At 45.0% G+C, this 24,568-nt stretch overlaps 1 protein-coding gene across 3 annotated transcripts in view; it reads left to right on the top strand.

Annotated features, from left to right (window-relative positions):
- SLC39A1 (solute carrier family 39 member 1) overlaps positions 1 to 22,984 on the top strand; it is a 191,780-nt gene extending 168,796 nt beyond the window's left edge. For all 3 annotated transcript variants that reach the window (XM_069651484.1, XM_069651478.1, XM_069651493.1), the window contains one exon: positions 21,449 to 22,984. In XM_069651484.1, coding sequence (XP_069507585.1) covers positions 21,449 to 22,135 — 687 coding nt within the window. In that variant the 3' untranslated portion in view covers positions 22,136 to 22,984. The remainder of the gene's footprint in view (positions 1 to 21,448) is intronic.
- Positions 22,985 to 24,568: the final 1,584 nt, after the last annotated feature.

Below are 24,568 nucleotides of genomic sequence, written 5' to 3' on the forward strand. Positions count from 1 at the left end.
TCAATTTCTGTTTGGAACACAATATCTTTCTATTTGAAGATCGGATCTACAGACAGAAATGTGGTACTACCATGGGCTTGTGTGTAGCACCAACCTACGCTAATCTTTACATGGGATGGTGGGAGCTGACTGAAGCCTGGGCCGAAAAATATGACCGTTACATTGCGCAAATAATATGCTGGTATCGCTTCATCGACAATCTTTCCATTATTTGGAAGGGGTCAGCAGAGTCACTTGATGAGTATATCCAGAAATTAAATAACAATTCTCACCTCACCATGACAAGCAGTAAAAAGGAACTAGTCTTTCTCGATGTAGTACTGTTCCCTGACAAAGGCTGTCTACAAAGGAAACTCTTTAGGAAGCCTACAGCTTCTAACTCCATATTACATGCCATAAGCCATCACCCTAAAAACCTGATTAAAAGCATACCATACAGTGAACTCCTTACGGCTAAGAGTTCCCAAGAAGATTTTCAGAAGGAATCTGTCAGGATCAATGCGCGATTCAAAGCCCGAGGCTACACCACACAAGGTATAGGGCTGGCTATGCAAAAAACACGAAAGATGGAGGGAAAGCAATTACTTGTAAGTAAAAGGAAAAATTGAGACAATCTAGTGAGATTCCTCACACCCTTCTCCAAAAGAGCGGGAGATGTGAGATTCATCCTCAAGAAACATTGACCCATACTCCAATCGGATAAAGATCTGGAAGCCCATATAGGAGTTCTCCAGAGCAAAATCCATTAAAGAATATATTGCACCCAGTGATTCACATAAAATCAATAAAGGGACCTGGCTAAATATTTAAAAAAAAAAAAGGATTTTTCAAATGCCGTAAATATAAGATATCTGAACTGGCAGAAACAGGAGAGGCAATCCGATATGTAAGAAAAGATCAACACAGATTGCTTATTAATCAGCACATCACTTGTACTACGGTATCTAGTAAATCCATCAATGGACTTTCCATCAAATTAATTTGCATCGGGTTTTTAAACTGTAAAGGGTTAATGTTTTGGGGGGGTTTTAAAGGGTAAAAAACAGGGGATTGTGAGGGGGACCCACATTAAAGTAAAATGCATTCGATGCACATTTTTTCAATGGAAATGTCCTTCGATGCAAAATATTCGATGGAAAGACCATAAACCTTTTACTACTAGATTTGTAGTCTATGGCATTACATGTCCTTGTGGAATGATGTACATTGGCTCGATGATATGTCCTCTTAAACTCAGTATATTACAGCATTAGAGAGCAATAAAAAAACAAGCACACCAGCTACCCCTGCCAGTACATTTTGAGCAGAAACACACCAGTTACCCTTCATTATTGAAGTTTAAGGACCTTGCACATATTCCTCAACACTGGAGAAAGGGCAACAGAGAGACTCCTGAGACAACTGGAATCCAAGCTAATCATCAAATTTGGTAAGCCATCAGGACATTACACAGACGAGGAATTGGCTGTACACCTCCTTAACAGCTGATAACATGCTGTGTATATAGATGAAATGTGAGCCCTTGATACTTGTCTGACACACATGAATGATATTTCCATGAACTCCTGCATACATTTTTCCAGATGTAGCAATGTGTACTTTGTTCGATGCATTGCCCACTGGGGCCACATAATAAAAGAGTACTAAACGCGGCTAACTGTGTGCCAGACTGCCACTTTTTGACACTGCTATGATGTCTTTTGGAATGTTGCCTAGTTGCGGCTATTTCAGGCATTTTTGCCTTCTATTAGTCCTGGTTGTGGACCACCTACATCATTTGTGTACATTATATGATGATAATGTAGTCTAGTTGAATTTAAAAGGTTTTCAGGATAATTTACAACTAGAATTGTATTGGTATACCCCTGTCCTGCTCTCGTGCTTGGTCGCAGGCGCTTTGCTTATAACCACCATATCTCACTACTACGCTTACTCTCTCCTATACACCATCATTCAACTAGAACACAGCTATGCAATGACACATTTGGCCTAGCTGTTCTCATACTAACATGACCCCACGAACGCCTCATCATCCTAATAAAACACAGGTAGCTGAGCACATTCCGGCTAGCTTATGCGTCTCCTCAGGCCTAACGCAGCCAGAACTCAGTCTGGATGTCCACCCTCCAGGTTGAACACATCCAACTGATTTCCTCAGCACCACACCTACCGCTAAGAAGCAGCTATCATGCAATAACCACACCAGCTGCACACACATTCGGTGCGCCCACGCACCATAAAACACTCTCTCTCTCTCCACTGACTTGAACTGCGGTTCCCGAGGGCGTTCAACCTACCAGCGCTTTGAGGTCATACCAGTGATGCATAAGGCGCTATATAAATGCCAAGTAACATAACATATTCTTATCAGCCACCAGCCGCAATTTTGCCATTATTAATGTACTTAATATGCACTACGATCTAACTGATATTTTCAACATGGAGAGCACTATGCTCCAATGTGGTGCCTGGTTTTGTACACATTACAGCGCCACCAGCAGACGGTCATGTGATTGGTCTGGAGCAGTAGAGAGGATGGCTGTCTAGATACTCCCACTTTGTTTTTAAAAACATTTGCCTGAACTAAGGGTAATGAATGCACCTGACGAAGCCCCGGCTTTGTGGCCGGAACGCGTGGTGAGCATGGAGTGTTAACTCTAGGATTAAAAATATTCCCAGTAAGTCCATGTCTTTTTCTAATATTGCATTTTTGTCATTAACACACTGGTGTTTGAATAAACCTCAAACCTCCCGAGTATTGTAAAGCGCAAATTGTGTGCCCTGGTCCTTTCTGATGTAGCATTTACTGGAGTGTCTAACATTTCTTAGACACATTCAGCTCTAGCAACACATTTTCTGTTTACATTACTGGCATGCTTCTGAAGCCACTCAGGTGCACCCATTTAGAGGCTGAGCACAAAGCCACAACAGCAACGCATTGTGGGTATGCAAATTAGCTCAAATGGAAACCTTTTTCTCCAGAAAATTGTCTTCATCTAAGAGGGCAGGGCTACTTTATACATAGCGTAATTAACCCAAGGTATAAAGTAGCACTGCCCTCTTAGACAAAGACAATTTTCTGGAGAAAAAGGTTTGCATTTAAGCAAATTTGCATACCCAGAATGCCTTGCTGTTGTGGCTCAGAACTGGAGGTGAATTTCCAGCAATCTCTACTAGGTGGCGTTGTGGAATGTGTGAACTGGGTCAAATGGACTTTCCTACTTTCACATTTCAGGTGAACGTTTTTTTTTAAACCCACCATAAAATATTCTCTCTGAGACTTGTGGATCTGCTTAGCTCACATGCTAATCATAGGCTGACATCTAGTGGTAGTCGCAGAGTATTACATAATTTGTTTTCGTAACTCAAAAAGGGACATCGACTGGGTGCGTTAGTAATACCATCCATAGTGTGATGTCTACTGTACCCATGGTCCTTCACGCGTCTAGGTCTAGATTGTTTTTCCACCATTGTGGTCACTCGATAGTTGCAGAGTTTCTTTCTGGCTAACGTCTTTGATTAAATAAAGTTTAATTTTAGACTTTCTTTCTATCCTTGTAATAACTGCCTGTTGCCTGCTGCACTACCAACTGCTTCGGCTGCTTTTCGATGGACAGCTCCATATTCAACGACGCTCCAACTGTCTTCACGAACGAAGACTGCGGCCTACACTGGCCTCACCGGGCCTTGGCCCTTCACAGTAGGGAGAGTGGGGGGAGGTGATATACTTTTTACCCTTTTAGAGAATGCCTCTTCTCTTCTGACCCCATATCTTCACTTTTGTCACTGGGCTGCCCTTTCCATTAGCAATGGGAAATACTCCTTTTAAATGTTGCCCTTCCTGCAACAGGAAATTCCCTTGGAAGGACATGCGCAGGGTGTGCAATCACTGTCTGCCAAGGGACCAACCCGAGAAAAACTGCAAGTCCTGCAGACTTACATTCTAAAACCCTAAAGGACCATCTGACCGTACGCTGAGCTGCCCACGCCATGTAGGCTGAGGCCTCCATAGACGTAGTGGGTGAATCCGAGGGCAGCATCGACGTCATTAGATTGATGGAATCCCATGTGCGGGCACCCGGCACCAATAAGCAGGCCAGCGGCCATGATACACCACCCAGCGGCTCAGGCATACCCACTTCCCGCCACACAAAGCACATACCCCACGGCCGACCATCAACTGCATCGTTGACCGTGAGAGCCCCACGCGGTGTCAGAGAGGTACTGTAAGTCATCCATGTCCTCTGGGACATCACGCTTGCGTTCGTTGCATGACAGGCCTCCGAAACAGCGCTGAAGGGCATGCATTGAAAGGCGCTTCAGCGTCTCCCACCCTACAGCAAAAAATAAGGGGACTTGCCAAAAAACACTCCCCAGCCACCCTCTTAAAGCCCAAACCATCGAAAAGAGCAAAAACTTTGACGCCACGACCGTCCAAGCCCTCTACCCCTCAGGATAGTGTCTTTTCTTCCTCTGGAGACACCCTTTCACGGGTCATGCATCACAAGGAACAGCCGCCCTTGCATGGCACCCCTAACCCCTCAGTATTTCCCAAATCAACTTAATGGACACCAGAGAGCTTCGATAGAATTATAAGAAAAATGTCCTGCTTTGTAAACTTCATGGACAAGCACCCTGAGGAACTTAAAAATCTTAAAGGCCCTACACGAAAGAGTGGCCAGGGATGAACCATTTGCTGAAAGGCCCTGTCTGGACGTTTCACAGCCCGGCACTTTCACCCAGGCCACCTCAAGTACTATGATCCCTCTCAAGACCTCTAATTTATAGATCCCTCAAGACCCTGGATCTCGGGGAGATCAAGGAGACCAAGATAATATTATGACGATGAGGACATCTACGTCATCCAGTCACCAGACCATCAAGACCAGAAAGTGGCTGATTTACCAGTCGACCATCAACTTCAATACAATGAGCTCCTTCTCAAGGCTGCCCAACATTTTAAAATAGACACCCATGAGGCCAAGTATGACAAGGATTTTGTGGAGGACGTTCTGGGTTACAAATGCGCTGCTCAATGTATCCCCCTCTTGCAATCCATCCAAAGGTACATCCATTCTTCTCTTCTTAAACCAAACCTCATGAGGGGAGTAAACCCTCGCAACGAGAAGTTATTCAGGCCAGCCCCTGCAGACCCCATGTACGTCAGGGTCAGCTTAAACCCAATTACCTAGTTTTTACCACTACAAGTAAAAGGACAGGCACCCTACTGGCCTCTGCAGAGGTCCCACCAGATAAGGAAAGCAAAAAAAGTAGACCTTTGGCAGAAAGGTGGTATCCTTGTCTGCTTGCTAAACTAGAATAGCCAACAACACAACCCTCCTGACTAGCTATAGTTGCCATAAGTGGGACGAGCTAGAACAACAAATTGAAGCAGTTCCAGAACCCCTGAAGTCACAACTTCTGAAGACTGTGTCAGAAGGCAAGCAAGTATCTAACTGCATCTTTAAAAAGAACCTAGATGCCGCTGACAATGCAGACCGCATCATAGCTGAGGGCACATTAATGAAGCGCCATGCCTGGTATAGGCAATCTGGATACAAACTGGAAACGCATGCCACGTTGCTCAACATGCCCATTGAGCCAAATGCCCTGTTCGGCAAGGCAGTTGAAGACTCCCTATAAAGTGCCAAAAAAGAATGACGCCCTCAAATCTCTTGGACAACTAACCAACAAGCAGTTTGTCCAAAGGGGGTCTTTCAACACAAGAAGGTTCCGTAGGCAGGGCCCACAACGCTTCTCTGGTTACATCAGGACAGCCAATCATCATCATGGGGCACCTCACAGAGAGAATCCTCCTACAATTTTCAAAGAGGCTACAAAAGCTCCAGGAGCAGAGGTAGAGCCTCCTCAGCCAGAGGCTCCACCCCACCCAAACAATGACACACTGCTCCAGGTCCCCTCCCATGCCACTCCAGTAGGAGGTTGCATCTCACAATTCACCCATGCATGGGAGGGGATCACGGCAGACAAGTGGGTGTTATCCACCGTGGCAGGCGGATATTGTATAGAACTTCTACAAAAGCCATCCACCACCTGCCAAGACACAAATAAATGACACTGAAAGAAAGGTGCATATTACTGGGGGCTGGAGGAAGTGAAAGCCCTGCTGGTAAAGGACGCCATAGAGATCATCCCAGCAAACCAAGTAAATAAGGGTATTTATTTAACGTACTTCCTTGTGTCAAAAAAAGACATGACATAATGCACCCAGTACTAGACCTGTCCAGCGAACCTGTATGTCAAGCCTAAACAATTTCACATGACAACGCTTCAGGAGGTAACTCCCCTCTTAAAACGGGGAATTACATGGCAACATTGGACATGAAAGATGCATACATTCATTTCAATGTTCCCAGCACACAGAAAGTATCTGTGCTTCCAAATAGCAGGAGAACACTACCAGTTGAAGGTGATCACTTTCGGCATAGCCTCAGCCCAAGGGTATTCACAAATGTACTAGCAGTGGGAGCGGCGCACCTACGCAGAGAGTCAATACCAGTGTACCCTTATTTGGACGACTGGCTGATAATGGGGGAATCCCGTCAAATTTGCAAATACAACATCCAAAGAACAGTCAACATTCTGTTCCAATTGGGATTCTCCATCAATGAGAAAAAAATCAAGTCTCGAACCCAGTCAAACAAAACAATTCCTGGGAGCAATCAGCAGGACAAAAGAGGGGCTAGTCTTCCCCTCAAACGACAGAGTTCAAAACGCAAATACCTCACTACCTAGTTGGTCGCCAGATGACCATACTCAAGGCAATGTGCCTGCTGTGAATGATGCCATCATGCATGTATCTAGTTCCACACACGCGCAGCTGCGCATGTGCCCAGTGCAGGAGTGGTTAGCAAAACAATGGTCTCAGGCAAGTGGTTAGTGGGACGATTTAGTGGTTGTTTCGCTAATCTTGGTACGGGTTCTTCGCTGGTGGTCCAGGGACAACCTGCTAAAAGGAAAACCCTTTTGCAATCCATCAGTTTAAGCGATACTAACTGCAGACACCTCACTCTGAATGGGGAGCCCATTACCTTCTGGCATTTCTCGAGGCACTACAGGTTTTTCGGCAGAATCTAGTAGGTCAGGCAGCGCAATTCCTCAAAGACAGCACCCCTGCCATGTTTCACATAAACAAACAAGGAGGCACACACTCTCCCAGTCTGTCCAGTCTATCCCAAACATTTGGAAGTGGACACTCAATCGGAACATGTTTCTAGTCTCACAACACGTTCCAGGGGAACTTGATGCTCTAGCAGACTCTATAAGCAGCAGCCCTCTGCCAGAGGAACATGAGTGGCAAATCAACAGAAGCATTCTAGACAAAATATTCTCAGAGTGGGGTTATCCTCCCTTAGACTTGTTCGCCACAAGCCAAAACGCACAGACTTTGCGTCCAGGTACCCCCAACCAGGATCCAAGGGGAACGCCCTGTGGATGAATTGGTCAGGGAAATTTACTTACGCTTTCCCAACGACGCCACTCCTGAGCAGGATAGTGCACAAAATGCACCAGGAACAAGTCGCTCTGATCCTGATCGCTCCAATGTTGTGGGCAAGGCAACCTTGGTTTCCACATCTGATCTAACTGGCAATGTGCAAACCAATCGAGCTTCTGTGCACCTCCAACATGCTGTCCCAACACGAGGGGACGACGCTCCATCCTCAGTCTATGAACTTGGCAGCTGGGCTACTGAAGTCAGTGTTTGGTCACTTAAACCTTCCTCAAAGGTGCATGCATATTCTAAAGGAGGCACGGAAACCCAACCCCAGACACTGTTACTTCAACAAGTGGAAAAGGTCAGTGGTATGGTGCAGATCACAATCCTTAAATCCAATTGAATGCTCACCACCCAACATTTTACAATACATGCTCTACCTCTAGAGACTGGCCTAGTATTTAACTCCATCAAAGTACACTTAGCGGCCTTGTCCGCATACACCACTTCGCAAAACAAGCTGTTTTGGTGGAAAGTTTCTGTTACCAAGGCTTTAATGGAAGGAGTGAAGAGATTCTACCCTCCCATTTCTAACCTTCCACCAGGTTGGGACCTTAATGTGCTCGCAAAGCTCATGAGTCCGCCCTTTGAGCCTATTCACAAGTCCAGCCATCACCTTGATAAGACAAGTCAGTGAGCTACAAGTGTTATCTGTACAAGACCCTTTCTCTGTAATCCACAAGGACTTAGAACACATCCCAGGTTTTCATCTAAAATCATCTCCAAGTTCCATGTCAACCAATCCATTGAACTGCCTACTTTGTTCCAAATCCATCTAACTCAGCTGAAAGAAGCCTCCATGCATTAGATGCAAGGAGGGCATTCTTGTACTACGTAAACAAAACAAAACCTCTAAGAAAAACAGATCAGCTCTTTGTTTCCATAGCACCTGGTAGAGAAGGTGATCACATCTCTAAAAAATGCCATCTCCATATGGCTAATCAAATGCATACACTTTTTAAATTTTACATATTTGTATTGCGCAGGCCAATGACCCGTAGGCTTTAGGGCGTAACAAACAGAAAAACAAGACAATAATACATGGTCAGGAGCGATAAGTCAGAATCCTAACTATTTCAAGCAGCTTCAGGTAAACGGAAAGGTTTTAAGTTTTTTCTTAAAAAGATCCAACGACTTTAAGCATCTGCGCTCCAGTGGTTGGTTGTTCCAGGCCTTAGAGGCTACAAGATGAAAGGCACCCTTTGAGGACTTCACAGTCCTTCATCTGGGTGTAATCAATTGCTCCTGGTTATTGGATCTCAAAACGCTCCTTTGAGATTTTTCGATTAAGAGGTCCTGGAGGTAGGCCGACATAACCCCCAATCTACATTTAAATGTGATGGTAAGCAAGTGGAACCAGATTCTTGACTCAACAGGGAGTCATGGTCTCTTCTTCCCAGTCCCACCACCGCACACACTGCCTCATTTTGAACGACCTGTAGTCTATTGCAGTCTGTTTTATTAATACCCACCAGTAGGCTACTACAATAGTCCAATTTAGCCCCTACAATTGCCCTTGCAATAATTTCTGCGTTGGATTTAGTAATAAAGGGTCGAAGATGAGGGAGGAGCTTAATATAGTATGAGGAAGCTGATACCAAGCTCCCTACATGGGCTTTCATGCTCAGATGTTGGTCCAATATGACCCCCAATGTCTTGACTTTTTTTGCACAGATATTTTAGAATCGCCAATATGAAACGTTTCATAGGTGGGGCAAGTTTCTTGATAGCATTCGGAGCACCAACAATTAGCAGCTCAGTCTTATTTCTATTCAGGGCCATATTATTGAGAACCATCCATTTCTCAATAATAGCATAGCTTCATCAATGCATTTGGTCCCAGAAATGGGGATGTCACATTGGGCCTCATTACGACCCTGGCGTTGGACCATGGTGCTATTAGCACCATTGTCCATGCCGGATTCCGCCATGGTGGATGGCGGAATTACCGCCCCATTACAAGGTTGGTGGGGCGGTAATTCCCCATTCACCATGGCCCCTTCCCATTCCCATTTTTGGCCCATAGGGCACAATGGGAATGGCGAAGGCTCTAATTACGGCACCGTAAATTACGGTGCCATAATTAGCACCAAGGTCCCTTAGCGGGTTGGACTTTAACGCCTGCAAAAAGCAGGTGTTAAAGTGTGAATCTGGCGTTAAGGGTTTAACGGTGCCGCAGCCTTTTACGGTGCCGTTAACCCCTTAACGCCAGGGTTGTAATGAGGCCCATTGTGTGTCGTCAGCCTAGTTTGTAAACGTCACTCCTTCCTGAACCAAGAGGCCAAAAAAAGGGGCAGTGAAGATGCTAAACAAACATGGAGAGATGCACGCACCCTGCGGGACTACATATTGCAGGGTTAGGAGTGATGCCGCTGCCTCCTCAAAGAAGACTCTGCTCTCACGGTTACTAAGAAACGAAGATGTCCACTGAGCCGCTGCCGGCGAAAAGATGGCAACCTCCCTCAACTTGGTGACCAGGATGGAATGGTCCACCAGGTCGAAGGCTTCCGACAGTTCCACAAGCATCAGCATGGAGATTTCGTTCCTGTCCATCAGGTCCATGAGTCTGGCTTTGAGTTCAAGTAGCGTGGTCTCTGTCCCAACCTCTTGCCTGAAGCCAGATTGATGGTTAAGGATACAACTGTGCTGTTCACTATCCAAACAGACTCAACCTTTCACTCCTAGAGCTCACTCTACCAGAGGTACTGCAGCTTCTCTAGCATTCATTGCAAACGTCCCCCTAGATGCTATTTGCAAAGCAGCTACTGGAGTTCCATTCATACCTTATGCTGCATTACTGTATTGACACGTTCTAAAGCAGATTCACAGGTGGGACAAACGGTGCTAAAACATCTATTTGCTGCTGTACCGTCTCACAGCCCTCCTCACTAAACTATGCATAGCATGTGATCTAAGCAGATCCAAACACCATACATTGCTCACCGTAATCTTATATCTGATGCTTGTATCTACGCCCACCCTTCTTCCCCTCTTGGAGTCGAAGGTGCATAGATGTTTCTTGCTCTATTACTATTTTCTGCTTTATTACATCTGTACTCCTGCTGCACTTCATGCAACCTCAGGTCAGAAGCAAGAAATCTGAGGGACGTTAATGCGTGAAGGACCGTGGGCACAGTAGACGTCTCACTAGGCATAGTATTACTAACACGCCCAGACGACGTCCCTTTTTGAATTTCGGAAACAAATCATGTTATACTCGGCGACTACCACTACATGTCGGCCTATTCATAGCATTTGAATCTAAGCAGATACAAGCATCAGAAATATGAATACGTGAGTAATGTGTATATATTTCTGATGCTTATAGATCTGCTTAGATCACATGCTCGGCATAGTCAGACGTCTGTCTAGTGGTAGTCATGGAGTATTACAAGATTTGTTTTCGAAAGTAGAAACCGGACTTCGACAGGGCGTGTTAGTAATACTATCCCTGGTGTCACGTGTACTGTACCCATGGTCTTTCACGCGTCGCAGTCCCTCATTGTTTCTTTCTGCCATCGTGGTTGGTCGCAAGTTGCAGAGTTCCTTTCTAGGCTGATGCCTTTGACTAGTTTTAAGTGTATTCCTAGTCTTCTCTTTCTTTCTTTACTTTCTGCTTTTGCCGCAGCGTCACACGACTGCTTGACGGCGAACTCCATCGTCGTCAACTTCATTTAATCGACCAGACACAGCCTTCACAGGCCTCTTTGGGCCTCGGCCTTTGCACTGGGGGGAGGGTTTCATGCAGCTACTTCTTTTAGATAATGCATATTCTGCCACCCCTTTTCCTCGCCTAACTGCCATTTCCATGTATAATGGAAAAAACACCCTTTAAATGTTATGTTATGATTGCTTATAGAGCGCACGGTTGCCTGAAGACATCATGGCGCTGCAAATGTAGCCCTACCTGCCATAGAAAATTCCTGTGGAAGGATGCTAGGCAGAGTTTGTATGCAGTACCCTTTGGGACCACTACACACAACTAAGACTACAGGTGTAAGCAAAACCAATCTTTGGTATAAGTCTGTACTACACAGTTTTTGGTAGCGAAGCTGAGCAGCCAGGCTTATCTCAAGAGGGGAATGTGAGCAGTAATGATGTTACACAGAGGTCTACAATCACAGGTGTTCAAATTAACCAAGAAATCTTGAGTAAGAGTTTAACACTTATTAATGTATTCAACTGTCAGTTATAAAACATTCACTAGAAGGAGGCAGTTAAATATCATACACAAATATACTTCAGTACTGTACTCTAAGTTTCTGAGGCATTCAGACTACTTTGAAGGAGCAGCAAAATGGCATTCAGAATACTTTGAAGGAGGAGCAAAAAGGCATAGGTTATCAGAACATAAAAAGAATACAATTATTTCTTAACAGTGCAGATATTTTGAGTTCACCAGAAGAGTCAAATCAATTCAATAGGTTAGGCCAAAGTCAATGGGCTAAAGTCTTGGATAGGATAAAGCAGTTCTGGTAAGTAAACAGAAAAGTCTCCGCCAAAGTTCTGAGAAGTAGTTTGTAAAAAGATGATGTTGGGTCACAAGCTGAATAGGCCTGTGAGTTGTAAAAGTTTCAAACACTTTCACTGCAAGAGGTAAGTACTCTGTCTCATTTCACAGTACCTTAGAAATGAAGAAAAAGATGCAGCTGAAGACTTGTGTTCCTGGCAGTTCCTGCAGATCTTGCTGTTCCTGGGCCTCCATTGTGGGGACAAGAGGGAGGACGTCTGGGGACTCCTGCACTGGGACTGGTCAAAAAGCTGGCATTTGTCAAATCTTCAATTCCGGTAGCTGTAGTAAAGCACACAAACTGGTGTCCCTCTCCCTGCTTATATGGTTTCTTGCAGCACTCTGAGGAAATTCAACCAGCTCCGAGATAAGGTGTCCCGGTGGCTTATTGTCGAGTTGATTGGTCCCACCAACTCAAAGGGAGAAGTCATCCTTGAAGGGGCTTCTCTGTCGAGGTGAACTTGGCGATTTGGGGCTGTAGCAGGGCTTCACCGGGCAAACCAACGGTCCAGGAGTTGCAGTAGCCGTCCTCTTCAAGCTTGTCTTCGGTTCTTTCGTTCCATTGGTTGACTCTGCCTTCCAAGCCAAGAGACTTGCCTTTTATTCAGTTTTCTCCCATGCATTCCAGCCTAGCTGTCACTCACCCAGCAGGGTGGCTGTCCTTGCCAGACAGTCAGCCAGCCAATCACCACAGAGTGCATTTGGGTCTCCTAGGAGACTAAGCACAGGGAGTTTCGGGCACCTCCCTCACTTGCTGCCCACCCCAGACACTCGGGCACCAGAGGCGGTCTTCACTCCTGAAGCCCGCCAAAGGGGAATGAACAAAGGAACCAAACCTGGTTTGGCACGCATAGCAAAACTCTAGAAGGACCTTTCCACAAAAAAATGGCGAAAAAAGAAGAGCGGGACCTGTTTTTACAGAGGGGGACTCAGACGGCAACTTGAAAACATGGCTCCCGCGATTTAACGCTACTGGTGTTCGCAGTCGGGAAAAATCATGGTAGTTTGTTGTAAAACCACTGCCACCAGCCATTTCGAGAGGAAAGGGTAGCATTTGACTGCTACATGAGTATCTAGACACGGGATACTAAATAAACCCCTCCAGCACTCTATTGTAAGATAGGGTGTGCTGGGTCTAGGAGTTTAACGGTAGTTTATCTGAGAGAAGGAATTTAAATCTTGGAAAAGCCTGAAAAGGTTTCCCTGTGCCACTGCACTGAGGGTGCTGTGTGACACAAATGAAAAGATGATGCCTATGAGTTGGTTAGACTCCATAACCAAAGAAAGCACAAGAGTAAAACACATTTCAAAACACATGATAGAGTGGGAAAAAGGGTCACACTCTCGCAGGTAAAAAAAATCCTCAAAATCCAGCAAAGTTGCTAGGGGTCTCTAAGGTGAAGGGAATTAGCACATTTTGGAGAATTCTCCCTAACAAAGGACATGCACTGAGTGTGCAATTACTGTCTCCCTAAGGACCACCCTGAAAAGCTTTGCAAGTCCTGCAAACTTTTCCATCCGAAAATTCTTAAGGACCACCGGACCAAGCACTGAGCCCTCCACACAATGCAGGCCAAAGCCTCCATCGACGTGACGGAGGATTCCAGTGAGGAGCCCCATGTGCGGTCCCCCGACTCCACTAAGCAGGCCTGCGGCTCTGTGATAGAGACGACGCCCCCGGCGGCCATAGCACACAAATGTCCAAACACACCAAGCACATAGCCTAAGGCCGAAATTTGATGCAATCGTAGAGGCCCACGCAGTGTCCACGGAAAAAGCCTCTAGATCTTCCCTGTCCTCTGGGCCTTCGCTTAGGCTTTCGCCTCATGACAGGCCTCCGAAACCACCTCCCAAAGTCGGTTTGGAAACTGCGCACAAAAAGGCCCTCCTTTGGCGCGCCTAAAAACAGGCAGCGAAAGGCGCATCAGTATCCTCTAAACATATGCTGAGAAACACGCCCCTGCCTAAGACAAAGTCACAGAAAAAATCAAAATCCTCGACTCCTTTGTCTTCCCAAAGCTCTCAGGTAAAGGGTTCCTTCTCTCTTGTAGACACTCACAGGGGCTATGCATCACAAGGATCAGGCACCCTCCCAAACCACCCCTATCATTTCAGGCTTTGCACCCTCCTATGACTGGACTCCTTCAACATAATCATGAAGAGTATGTTATGCTTAGTTCTTCTGGATGCTTGTCCATGAATTCAACAGACATCCCTTAGAGACGCCTCCCAGTCGGGCTGCAAAAAATCAACCCCCTGCCAAAAACCCATGTCTTGACCCACAGCCAAGCACCTCCGACCTAGGTCCCCCCGGCCTCCACACTTACCAAGACCCCTCTCAGGACATGTATGGGATTGATCTCTCAGGGTTACAAGACCCCGGCTCTCAAGTAGACCTATACAGTCAGGACCCTGTGATGACATCTATGTCACCCAGTCGCCTGACCACCAAGATCAGCCTGTAGCAGATTCACCTGTAGATAATTGGCTCCAATACAACAAACTGCTGCTGAAGGCTGCCCAACATTTCAGTATTAACACCCAAGAGGCACAAAGACAGACTTCTTGTCACCACGAATGTCCTCCACAAAGTCCCTGCCACTCAGTTTATACCACTGTGAGTCTGTGCAGAGACTCTTTACTTACACCTAACCTCACAAGGGTGGTTAACCGTAGAATCGAAAATGTGTTCAGGCCAGCACCCACACACCCCCCCGACCCCCTTGTATATTAGGGGTCAGCTAAAACCTGACTTGCTGGTCGTCTCCACTAACAGAAAGAGGGCTGGCAGCACTCCTCTGGCGTCGGCTGAAGCCCTGCCAGACAAAGAGAGTAAATAAAATCTACACTTTTGGAAGGAAGGTTGCCTCCTCAACGGCATATCAAGCTAGAATTGCAAATAACACTATACCCCTAGCTAGTTATGGCTGCCACAAGCGGGATGACTTGGAACACCAAGTTGAAACGGTTGCAGAACCCCTAAAATCACATTACTAAGCACCATCTCTGAGGGCAAGCAGGTATCTAACTGCACCCTTAAGAATAATTAGGATGCAGCGGACCATGCAGGCTGCATCATCGCAGAAGGAACACTCATCAAGCGCCACACCTGGCTCAGACAGTCTTGTTTTAAATAAGAGACACAGGCCACCCTCTTTAACATGCTGGTGGAACCTAATGTCCTTTTCGATAAGGCTGTCTAAGACGGCCTCAAAAGCGCAAAGGAGTATGACGCTCTTAAATCCCTTGGCCAGTTAACAAACAAGCCCTACATACAAAGTGGGTCTTCAAACTCCAGAAGGTTTTGGGGTCAGGGTTCACAACGCTCTTCCGGATACACTCTGGCGGACAGTCTTCAACTTGGGGACCATCGCAAGGACAATCTTCCTCTTCTGTTTTTCAAAGAGAAAATAAAAGATCCAGAGGAAGAGGCAGAACCTCACCCATCCCAAACAATGATGCACTGCTGCAGGGTCCCTCCCATGCCACCCCAGTCAGAACTTGAATTTCACACTTCACCCACACATGGGAGGGGATAACATCAGACAAGTGGGTGTTGTCCACCGTGGCCGGTGGGTATTTCATCGAACCTTTACAAAAACCACCCAACCGCCCACCAAAACACAGAAAATGATGCCAGAAGTGAGGCGCATACTATTAGAAGATGTAAGACACTGCTGAAAAAAGGATGCCATAGAGATCGTCCCAGCAAAACGGGTAAACGAGGGCATTTATTCAGTGTACTTTGATGTGCCAAAAAGATTGTTCCATGCACCCAGTCCTAGATCTGTCCCCTGTCAACAAATATGTCCAACCCCAAATGTTTTGCATGGCCACGCTTCAAGAGGTGACCCCCCCCCTCTTAAAACGCGGGGTCTAAGTGGCAACATTGGATATGAAAGATGTTCAATGCTCCCTGCGATCAGAAAATATCTGATTTATAATAGCGGGAGTTCACTAACAGTTCAAAGTGCTCCCCTTCGGCATCGCCTTAGCACCAAGAGTATTCACAAAGGTGCTTGCAGTAGTGGTAGCACACCTTTGCAGAGTTAATCCCTGTATAGCCTTATCTGGATGACTGGCTAATCACCAGGAAGTCTCCTCAAATTTGCAGACAAAATACCCAAAAAACAATAGAACTTATTTTCAATTTGGGATTCTACATCAATGAAAAGAAATAGTCTTGTTCCCAGCCAAATAAAACAATTTCCAGGAGCAATTCTAAAGACAAAAGAGGAGCCTGCTTTCCTGTCAAACGAGAGAGTACAAAACATGGTTTGCAAGTACCTCACTACAAGGCCGGTCGCCAGATAACTGTACACAAAGCAATGCGCTTGCTTGGGATGATGGCCTCATGCATTTACTTGGTTCCACACATGCGCGCCTGCGCATGCACCCAATGCAGGAATGGTTAGCAAATCAGTGGTCTCAGGCAAGCAGTCAGAGGAACGATCTAGTGGTTGTTTTGCTAACCCTGGTACAGGCTCTTCGCTGGTGGTCCAGGGACAACCTGCTGAAGGGAAAACCCTTCTGCTGGCACAAGCGATCCTAACTACAGACGTCTCACTCGCCGGATGGGGGGGGGCCTCACTTCCTCCACCACACAGCCCAAGGCCAGTGGACACCCGCTACAGCCCAAAGACACATCAACTAACCGGAACTTTTGCCATTTCTCAAGGCTCTTCAACCTTTCAGCAACATCTTTCAAATCACAGTGCAAATCCTCACAGACCTCACCACTGGCATGTTCCACATAAGCCAGCAGGGAGACACACACTCTCAGTCTGTCCAAGCTATCCCAAAACATATGGAGGGGAGCACTCAGCGGAACATGTTCCTAACCTCTCAACGTGTTCCAGGGGAGCTCCATGCTCTGGCAGACATTCTAAGCAGATGCCCTCTACCAGAAGAACAAGAGTGGCAGCTCAACAAAGATATCCTAGAGGGAATATTCTCCCAATGGGGTCATGCCCTGTTGGATTTGTTCGCCACAAGCCCAAACGCGCAATGCCTAGACTTCGCGTCCAGTATTCCACAACCAGGGTCCAAGGGGAACGCCCTCTGGATGAACTGGTTGGGGAAATTTGCTTACGCTTTTCCTCCAAGGCCATTCCTCAGCAGGATTGTGTACAAGATGCACCAGGAGCAAGTGACTCTAATCCTGGTTGCTCCTATGTGGGCGAGACAACCTTGGTTTCCACATCTGCTCAAACTGGCGATGTGCGACCCAATCAAGCTCCCGTGCCCCTACAACATGCTAACACAACACAAGGGAGCATCTCTCACCCTTGTCCTCAATCTATGAACTTGGCAGCTTGGCTCCTGAAGTCATAGAATTAGGCTATGTAAATCTTCCACAAAGGTGTATGGATATCCTAAAGGAGGCACGGAAACCCAACACCAGACACTATTTTTACAAGTGGAAGACATTTGTGATGTAGTGCGGGCACAAACCTTAAACCCAATCGAATGTTCCTGAGCTAACCTTCTACATTACATGCTATACCTACTAGACTCCGGTTTAGTATTCAACTCCATAAAAGTACGCCTGGCGGCTCTGTCGGCTTACACCACTTCACAAAACAAGATGTCCTGGTGGAAGGTTCCTGTCATTAAAGCATTCGTGGTAGCGGTGAAGAAGCTATACCCTCCCATCTCTAACCCTCCACCGGGTTGGAATCTTAATGTTGTGCTCGCCAAACTCATGGGTCCGCCTATGCACAAAGCCAGCCTAAAACATTTGACTTGCCACATTCCTAGTAGCCATCACCTCTATAAGACGAGTCGGGGAGCTGCAAGCTTTGTGCGTACAAGACCCTTTCTTCATAATCCACAAAGACAAGGTTGTCCTCAGAACACACCCTAGGTTTTCACTTAAGTTCATTTCAAAGTTCCACGTTAACCTATAGAACATCCTACCTTCTTTCAAAATCCATCCAACACAGCTGAGAGAAGCATCCATACACTTGATTTACGGAGGACGGTCTTCTCGACCTCAGTTTTTGACCTTTGAAAACAAATTCTGTAATACTCTGCGACTGCCACTAGATGTCGGACTATGCTGAGAATGTGACTCTAAGCAGATACAACTATCTTAAATGCGATTAGGGTGAGTAATCTATCATTATATATATATATATATATATATATATATATATATATATATATATATATAATTTAAAGATATATTTGTAATGGCTATATGTACCACTAGATCACCAACTCGGGTTTGGTTGGTACAGTACCTTTTATACTAATTTGTCAACACAGCCACAATTTAATTCAAGGCAACTATATCAACTATCCCTATTTGGGAGGGGGGTTTATCAGATTGCTCCCTTCTCTAACTTACGACAAAACCCAGGTAAACTATGGAATTAATGTCCATTTGGCATTTGCTATGTAGGGTTAGCAGTGTGAAAAACATAATAGATGGACGGAACATAAATCAAATGTTTGCATACACAATCGAAGATCTTGGTGGTCATGCACTTTTTAGAATTGCAACATACTGTTGCTCACATGCAGTTTGTCATTTTGGATAATGTGATATTACCAATGAAAGCTAAGCTTTAAAGTACAAATGTAGTGTTTCCTGGATTTAGTATTCACATGGAATACTGTATGGATAAATTAATTACTTTTTATGAACAGATTTATATATTTTTTCTATGATGCATGTCAATTTCATAAGCTTGTTTGTATTTACATGTATATTGGAAGAAGCCTACTCTTTGAATTGACTGTAAAAGGCTCCATCAGCGTTCTGTTGGACATACATCTTGAGGAAATCTTGCATAGGCCTTGTATGCTTTATAATGCAAACCATCACATTAGACTGAACCTCACCATCTCAATCCTTATTCTAAAATCAATGTTTTCAAAGTTCAAGGTAAGTAAACTAGAACCTGGGTACTTAAGGTATACTTTGTAACACTACTAGTTACAGTTCTCCCATGGAGAATAAAGGGGCCTGATGCAAGAGGTAGTCTAAGTCAGCCCGAGAATTCATTTTTAATTTGTCAGGGAGAAGCTACCTATCCCAGGACACCACTGGAACCGAAAGTCAGTCCAGGTTACTGCAGGAATAGACTTTATGCCCATAGAGAACACTTGGGACCGATGTGGGTGGCAGAAAAGGGTTGAATCCCAGCTCCTCAAACTCCAGGTGAAGAAGCCAACCACCCCAGGTAATCGAGGCATTGAGTACAATTGTCCCTGATGTTGAGCAGTGCATATTCAGTCCCTTGGTCATGGGTGCAGTGTTCACCTTTGGTGTCAGGTGTGGGTGGGGACAGGCCCAGTGACTTTCAAGTTCCAGGAGGCGGCAACAGCACAGTAGAGCTTGGTACTGGTTGGTCCATCTAGTCCAATGGCGGGAGGCACCAGGTACAGGACTCCCCTGTCCCAGAAGAGGCAGAGGTTTGCAAGACAGTGGATTTGCATTGACCAATGTAGGTATCACTAGACGTCCTCTGGCATCCCTCTGCAGTCTTAGTCTTTGGATTCCTGGCTGTGTGATTGACCTAATGTCTCCAGATGTTATACCAATATCCCAGACTCTGGGCTTGCAGTGATCCCAGCACTCTATGGAAGCACTTGCAACATTCAAACAGGGTGGCTGTCCTATATATTTTATTTGTAACGTGCTGGGACATAACCCTTAGGCATAGAAGCGTAGACAAGACATATAACAGGAAACTATAAATGGAATTGTCATCAAGAGCCAAATGTCAGAGGAGAGTTCATGGGAAAGAAGTTAATTCGAACAAAAAGGTCTTGAGTCTACTTTTGAAGGACACTAGTGAGAAGCAAGACCTCAAATCAGGTGGTAGTGCATTCCAGATTCCAGATGCAAGCATCCTTCCAGTACAAATGAAAGTTTAGCTTTTGGGGCCAGTAGGAGGCAAGAATTATTGGACTTTAATATAGCGAACAGCCTGGAGCCTCAGTGACTTCCCAGCAAACTGGTTGCTGTACCCCTGCTGGTGTAGCACTCAAAAGGGGAAGACGATGCTTGCCTGCAGTACTACCCATAGTCTGGTAGGACTGTTACACTGAAAAGGATACAGAGGTCCCACTGCACGGTTAGCCACAAAGATAGAAGTGCCCCGAACACAAGTGAGTTGAGCCAGGGAGTGAGCTTGTAAAAGATCTTCCTCCTGAAAATCTGCCTCCCATCTCAGCTTGCAGCATTTTTATTCACCCCATATTTTCCCCCTTGTCCGTTCCTGTCTATCAACGTAATACAATTTGTAACATTTTATCTTTCTTAAAGTTGCAAAATGTGTGTCTTGCTTAAATGTATCATTTAATTATTTTTGCTGTCCTCAGTTTTCCAGCCCAATTAATTTTCCTGCTCCAACCTGTTTCTTCATTGGTCTACTTCTTAAACTTCCCTCTTCCACAACTTACTTAATTTTTCTTCATCCACACATATTCATTCCACTTCCATTGTTTTTACATGTTTTGGTCTCTTCCCATATTTATTTTCTAGCTGGTTTTAATTAATAATTATTCCTTCCCTTCCTTCTGCTTCTTATAACCTTCTTGTGGTCCCAAGCCCTTTTCTTGCCCATTCACGTTTCTGATTCTTTGTAGTTGATGCCTCGAAACTCTGGGAATGCCCTGCTGCTTTTTGTCCTTCTGCCCCTTTTCTCCAGCATTTCCGTCCTCTCATAAGGCCCACCTACTTCATGTCACTACTCTCAGCCACTTTCTGTTTATCAAACCCTCCAACCGCATGATCTAATTTTGTACTGTTTTCTAATGTATGTGTAGGTTTTTGGAGGTAGTGCTTGTATAAATCCATAAAGGTGACTTTCCCATCTCTCGCAGACCTGTTCCTCTGTCTCTCCTAAAAGCCCCTTGTCTGTATTAGTTAGTCTACCGGGAGAACCCAGTCTACATTGCTCAATCTCCCATTTATGTAACCGTCCCCTGACCACAAGAGCCTTAGTCCTCTCCCATCTGTATTACTCCTGCTCATGATAGTCCCACACTCGGTATTGATTCACCAACCATGAAGATCCGTTTTGTATTGCTTCATGCCCGGGCAGGCCCCAGTTTCTTCTGCTTTGTCTGAGGGGATCCTATTCTGTCTGTATTTCCTACCCTCTGTCGTCCATCTGTCTTTTTTGCTCCTGCCCTAATAGTCCCCTGACTGTCTGTATTCCTTTACCTTGCTTGAGCCGCATGCGTTTATCAGACCATCTGTAGATGTCCCACCCCCCCTATCTCTATTGCCCCCGGAGCCTCTGATCTGCCCTGCGCTATTGCCTGTTAGACCTCTTCGCCTACCCTTGATGTGCTTCACTGCTGTGATCTTCATGTCTTTGCCCATCTTCTTTGAGACCCCGGTCTCTATTGCTCTGTCTGACATGGTCTGAATCAGTTTCTTAACACTGCCTTTCTTCTTTCAGCTTCATTTCCCGCTGCAGGAGTTCATCATTGCTATGGGCTTTTTCCTTATTCTGGTGATGGAGCAAATCGTTCTGGCCTACAAAGATCAGTCTGGGTCCCTGGAGGAGACGCGAGCACTTCTGGGGACATCTACAGAAAATCGCCTCCAGGCCCCACACTGGCACGATGGCCCTACTGCTGAGTCCAGACACCAGGGCGAGGAGCGAGTCCACGTCCACATCGATTTCAACTCTCACTCAGCACTACGCTCGTTCATTCTGGTGTTCTCACTTTCACTGCACTCTGTCTTTGAGGGCCTTGCAGTGGGGCTGCAGGAGGATGCCTCCAAGGTGCTTGAGATCTGCGTGGCTCTACTGCTGCACAAATGTATCATTGCGTTCAGTGTGACGTTGAAGTTGGTGCAGAGCCGTCTTCGCCAGCAGGTGGTGCTTTTCTGCCTTCTTCTCTTTGCTGTCATGTCGCCACTGGGGATCGGGCTTGGTGTCAGCCTGAGTGAAGTGGGGGGAGCGGTGCACCAGCTCACACGCAGTGTGCTGAAAGGTATTGCAACAGGCACCTTCATCTACATCACCTTTCTGGAAATACTGCCCCATGAACTGAACTCCACCAAAGAGCGTATACCCAAGCTCATTGTATTGATTCTTGGTTTTTCAGTGGTGGCCGGTGTCCTGTTCATTAAGATCTAGTGCCTGTTGGCCACTCTGGGCTCGGGGGCTGTGCCTGTATGTCAAGGAAGAGACTCATTAACACTGCTGTTATGAGACTTCTTTCTCACCTCCCAACTAATCCGCCCATTGGAGGTGGTATGGCATGGTGTGCAATTTGTCATCTATGGGACCAGGCGAAAGGAGTTTTAATCACAAGTTCCTCACTAGACAAAATTGCGTTTTCCTGGGCAATTCATTATTTCCCTGTATCAGTATCACCATTATCTGCCAAATATTGGAGCGCGTAGAAATGGGATAAAGAAGCAATATGGGGTGAATTTACAAGTGGCATTCTATTATGCATGTGTGCGTTTTCTTAATGTTAAGCCCCACAGAATTGGATATTGTAAATTCTGTCACCTGCTGGCAGGAGTCAGGATAGTCTTTTTAAAAATCACTTTCTTGATATTCACTATTTGAGTTAATTGCAGCATGTCTCAAAGCACTGGTCAATTTCTTTTTTTTTATTTTTTTTTATTTTTTTAAGAGAACACAACTTTTGAGTGGTCATCTATACAATGAAGCAGGAGTGAATTTTAATGGCTGACAATGCTCGCTTTTTGCAAAGTCTCCCCTTGCTTGGAGCGGCTAGCTGCAGTCTTGGGTTTCATGGTCTGGTTGGAGCAATGGACTTCCAAAGAACGTCGTTGCCACATTGTATAAGCATCTACAAAAGAAAGGTCTCTGGACCATTAAAAAAAACTTGAACATCAAGTAATAATACATGCAGCATCTAACCGGGTATTTTTTTTATTTGTACATCCATCTAATTCTAACATCAAAACATTGTATTATTCAATATAACAATGTAATCACTTTTTTTGAAAAGGTTCATCAACACACTTTTAAAACCTTTACATCAGTGTTTCCATATCTGATGGTACAAAACATCAATAATCAAGTCAATCTAAACTCAAGTCCATATCACCTGATTACCCATAGTATAGGTCCTCTGACCCTAATTTTGCACACTGATAATCTTTTGCGCTACTTATAAGTTTTTGTCCTAAAGGGCTACAGAATTCCGGACATTCATCAGGGGCTGTGTGTATTTTTTATAAAGAAGTGATTGATGTCAACGTCCACCAATTTTTAAGGATTTGCAATGGTTTCCTCTATTTTTTCTCGTGTAGTTTGCCTGCAGATACCTATAGTAATGGATACACAAATGATACATATATTTATATATGCATCTAAAAAAATCTATAAATGAAAAAGCAACACCCCTATATATAACCCAAGGGTAACAAGTAGACTGTTTTTCATCTACCTGTATGGTGTCACTGATTTCCGGTTTTCACGTAAAGGTAATAAAAAATGTTGCTCAGGCTGTTTTTCAATCACAGTTACTCTTCCTATTCTTCCCCTACAAAGAAATACATCTCATTGTATTCCTAGAATTGATGCTCTAAGCTCGAGGACCAAATGACTCCCCAATGAACTTCTAGACCCTTAACTTCTTGGTTATTGAAGGCAAAGATGGGTAAAACCTCATGCACCAACATTACATGGATCCCACACTGGTGCTTAATTGAATGGAACGGCTCTGAAACAGACAAGGATTGAAATCAGCCCTTCTAGTTTTATAGTTGCACAAGTAGAAGTGCATGTAAAAGGGGCCAAAGATCGCCTATCACTTCCATTATGCGATCTGTTTCGACTCTGGCTGCTTCTTATTTGTAGAAATCCCCCATTCACAGAGTCAATCCTAGGTAAGCAAAGGGCTACTTAATTCTGATCCGCATTATCACGTTCACGAGCTTGACCCGATATCTGCATTGTATAGAGTCGGCACACATAGGCATATTACGTCTCTATGTAAGTGATATCACATGGACAGCCCTTTAACAGCGTGGGCGTGTTTTAACTCCACTGATGTCTTCAACGGCATGGATAAAACCTCCTACTACGCTCTGAATTATGGGCAATGTCGTCCTTGATTTTAATTTAAAGAATAGCTACATGGTGAGTTTAGAGCCACCAAGCTGTCTCAAACGTTTCACATTCTTATTACACCAGGGAAATGATACAGTCCAATAAATTGCGCTGTTCAACCATAACATTTAAGGATTCACAAACGTGTATATAATCACATATTTCAATACGTCACTAAAAATTTTAAATGGCAAAATCAAACACCAGAGTCTCATTGTGGTGTTCAACCATAAAATTCAAAAATTCCCAAACATGTATAATCACATATCGCAATACATCATTACAATTAGATTGCAAAATCAACCACCAGAGTCGCTGTTACAGACTTCAAGGTAAATGCATCACAAGCGCTGGCTTTTGGTCAAGAAAATCAATTTTTGTTCCAGGATAACTAGTTTCTTGTTTATATCCTCCTGTGATTTCCCTTGCACTTGCTTCAAAATCACCCATTCAAATTCAGTGAATTCATGTTTCTTT

Source organism: Ambystoma mexicanum, chromosome 1p, assembly GCF_040938575.1.
Source record: "Ambystoma mexicanum isolate Mex_15411 chromosome 1p, UKY_AmexF1_1, whole genome shotgun sequence".
In the NCBI taxonomy this organism is placed as follows: Eukaryota; Metazoa; Chordata; class Amphibia; order Caudata; family Ambystomatidae; genus Ambystoma; species Ambystoma mexicanum.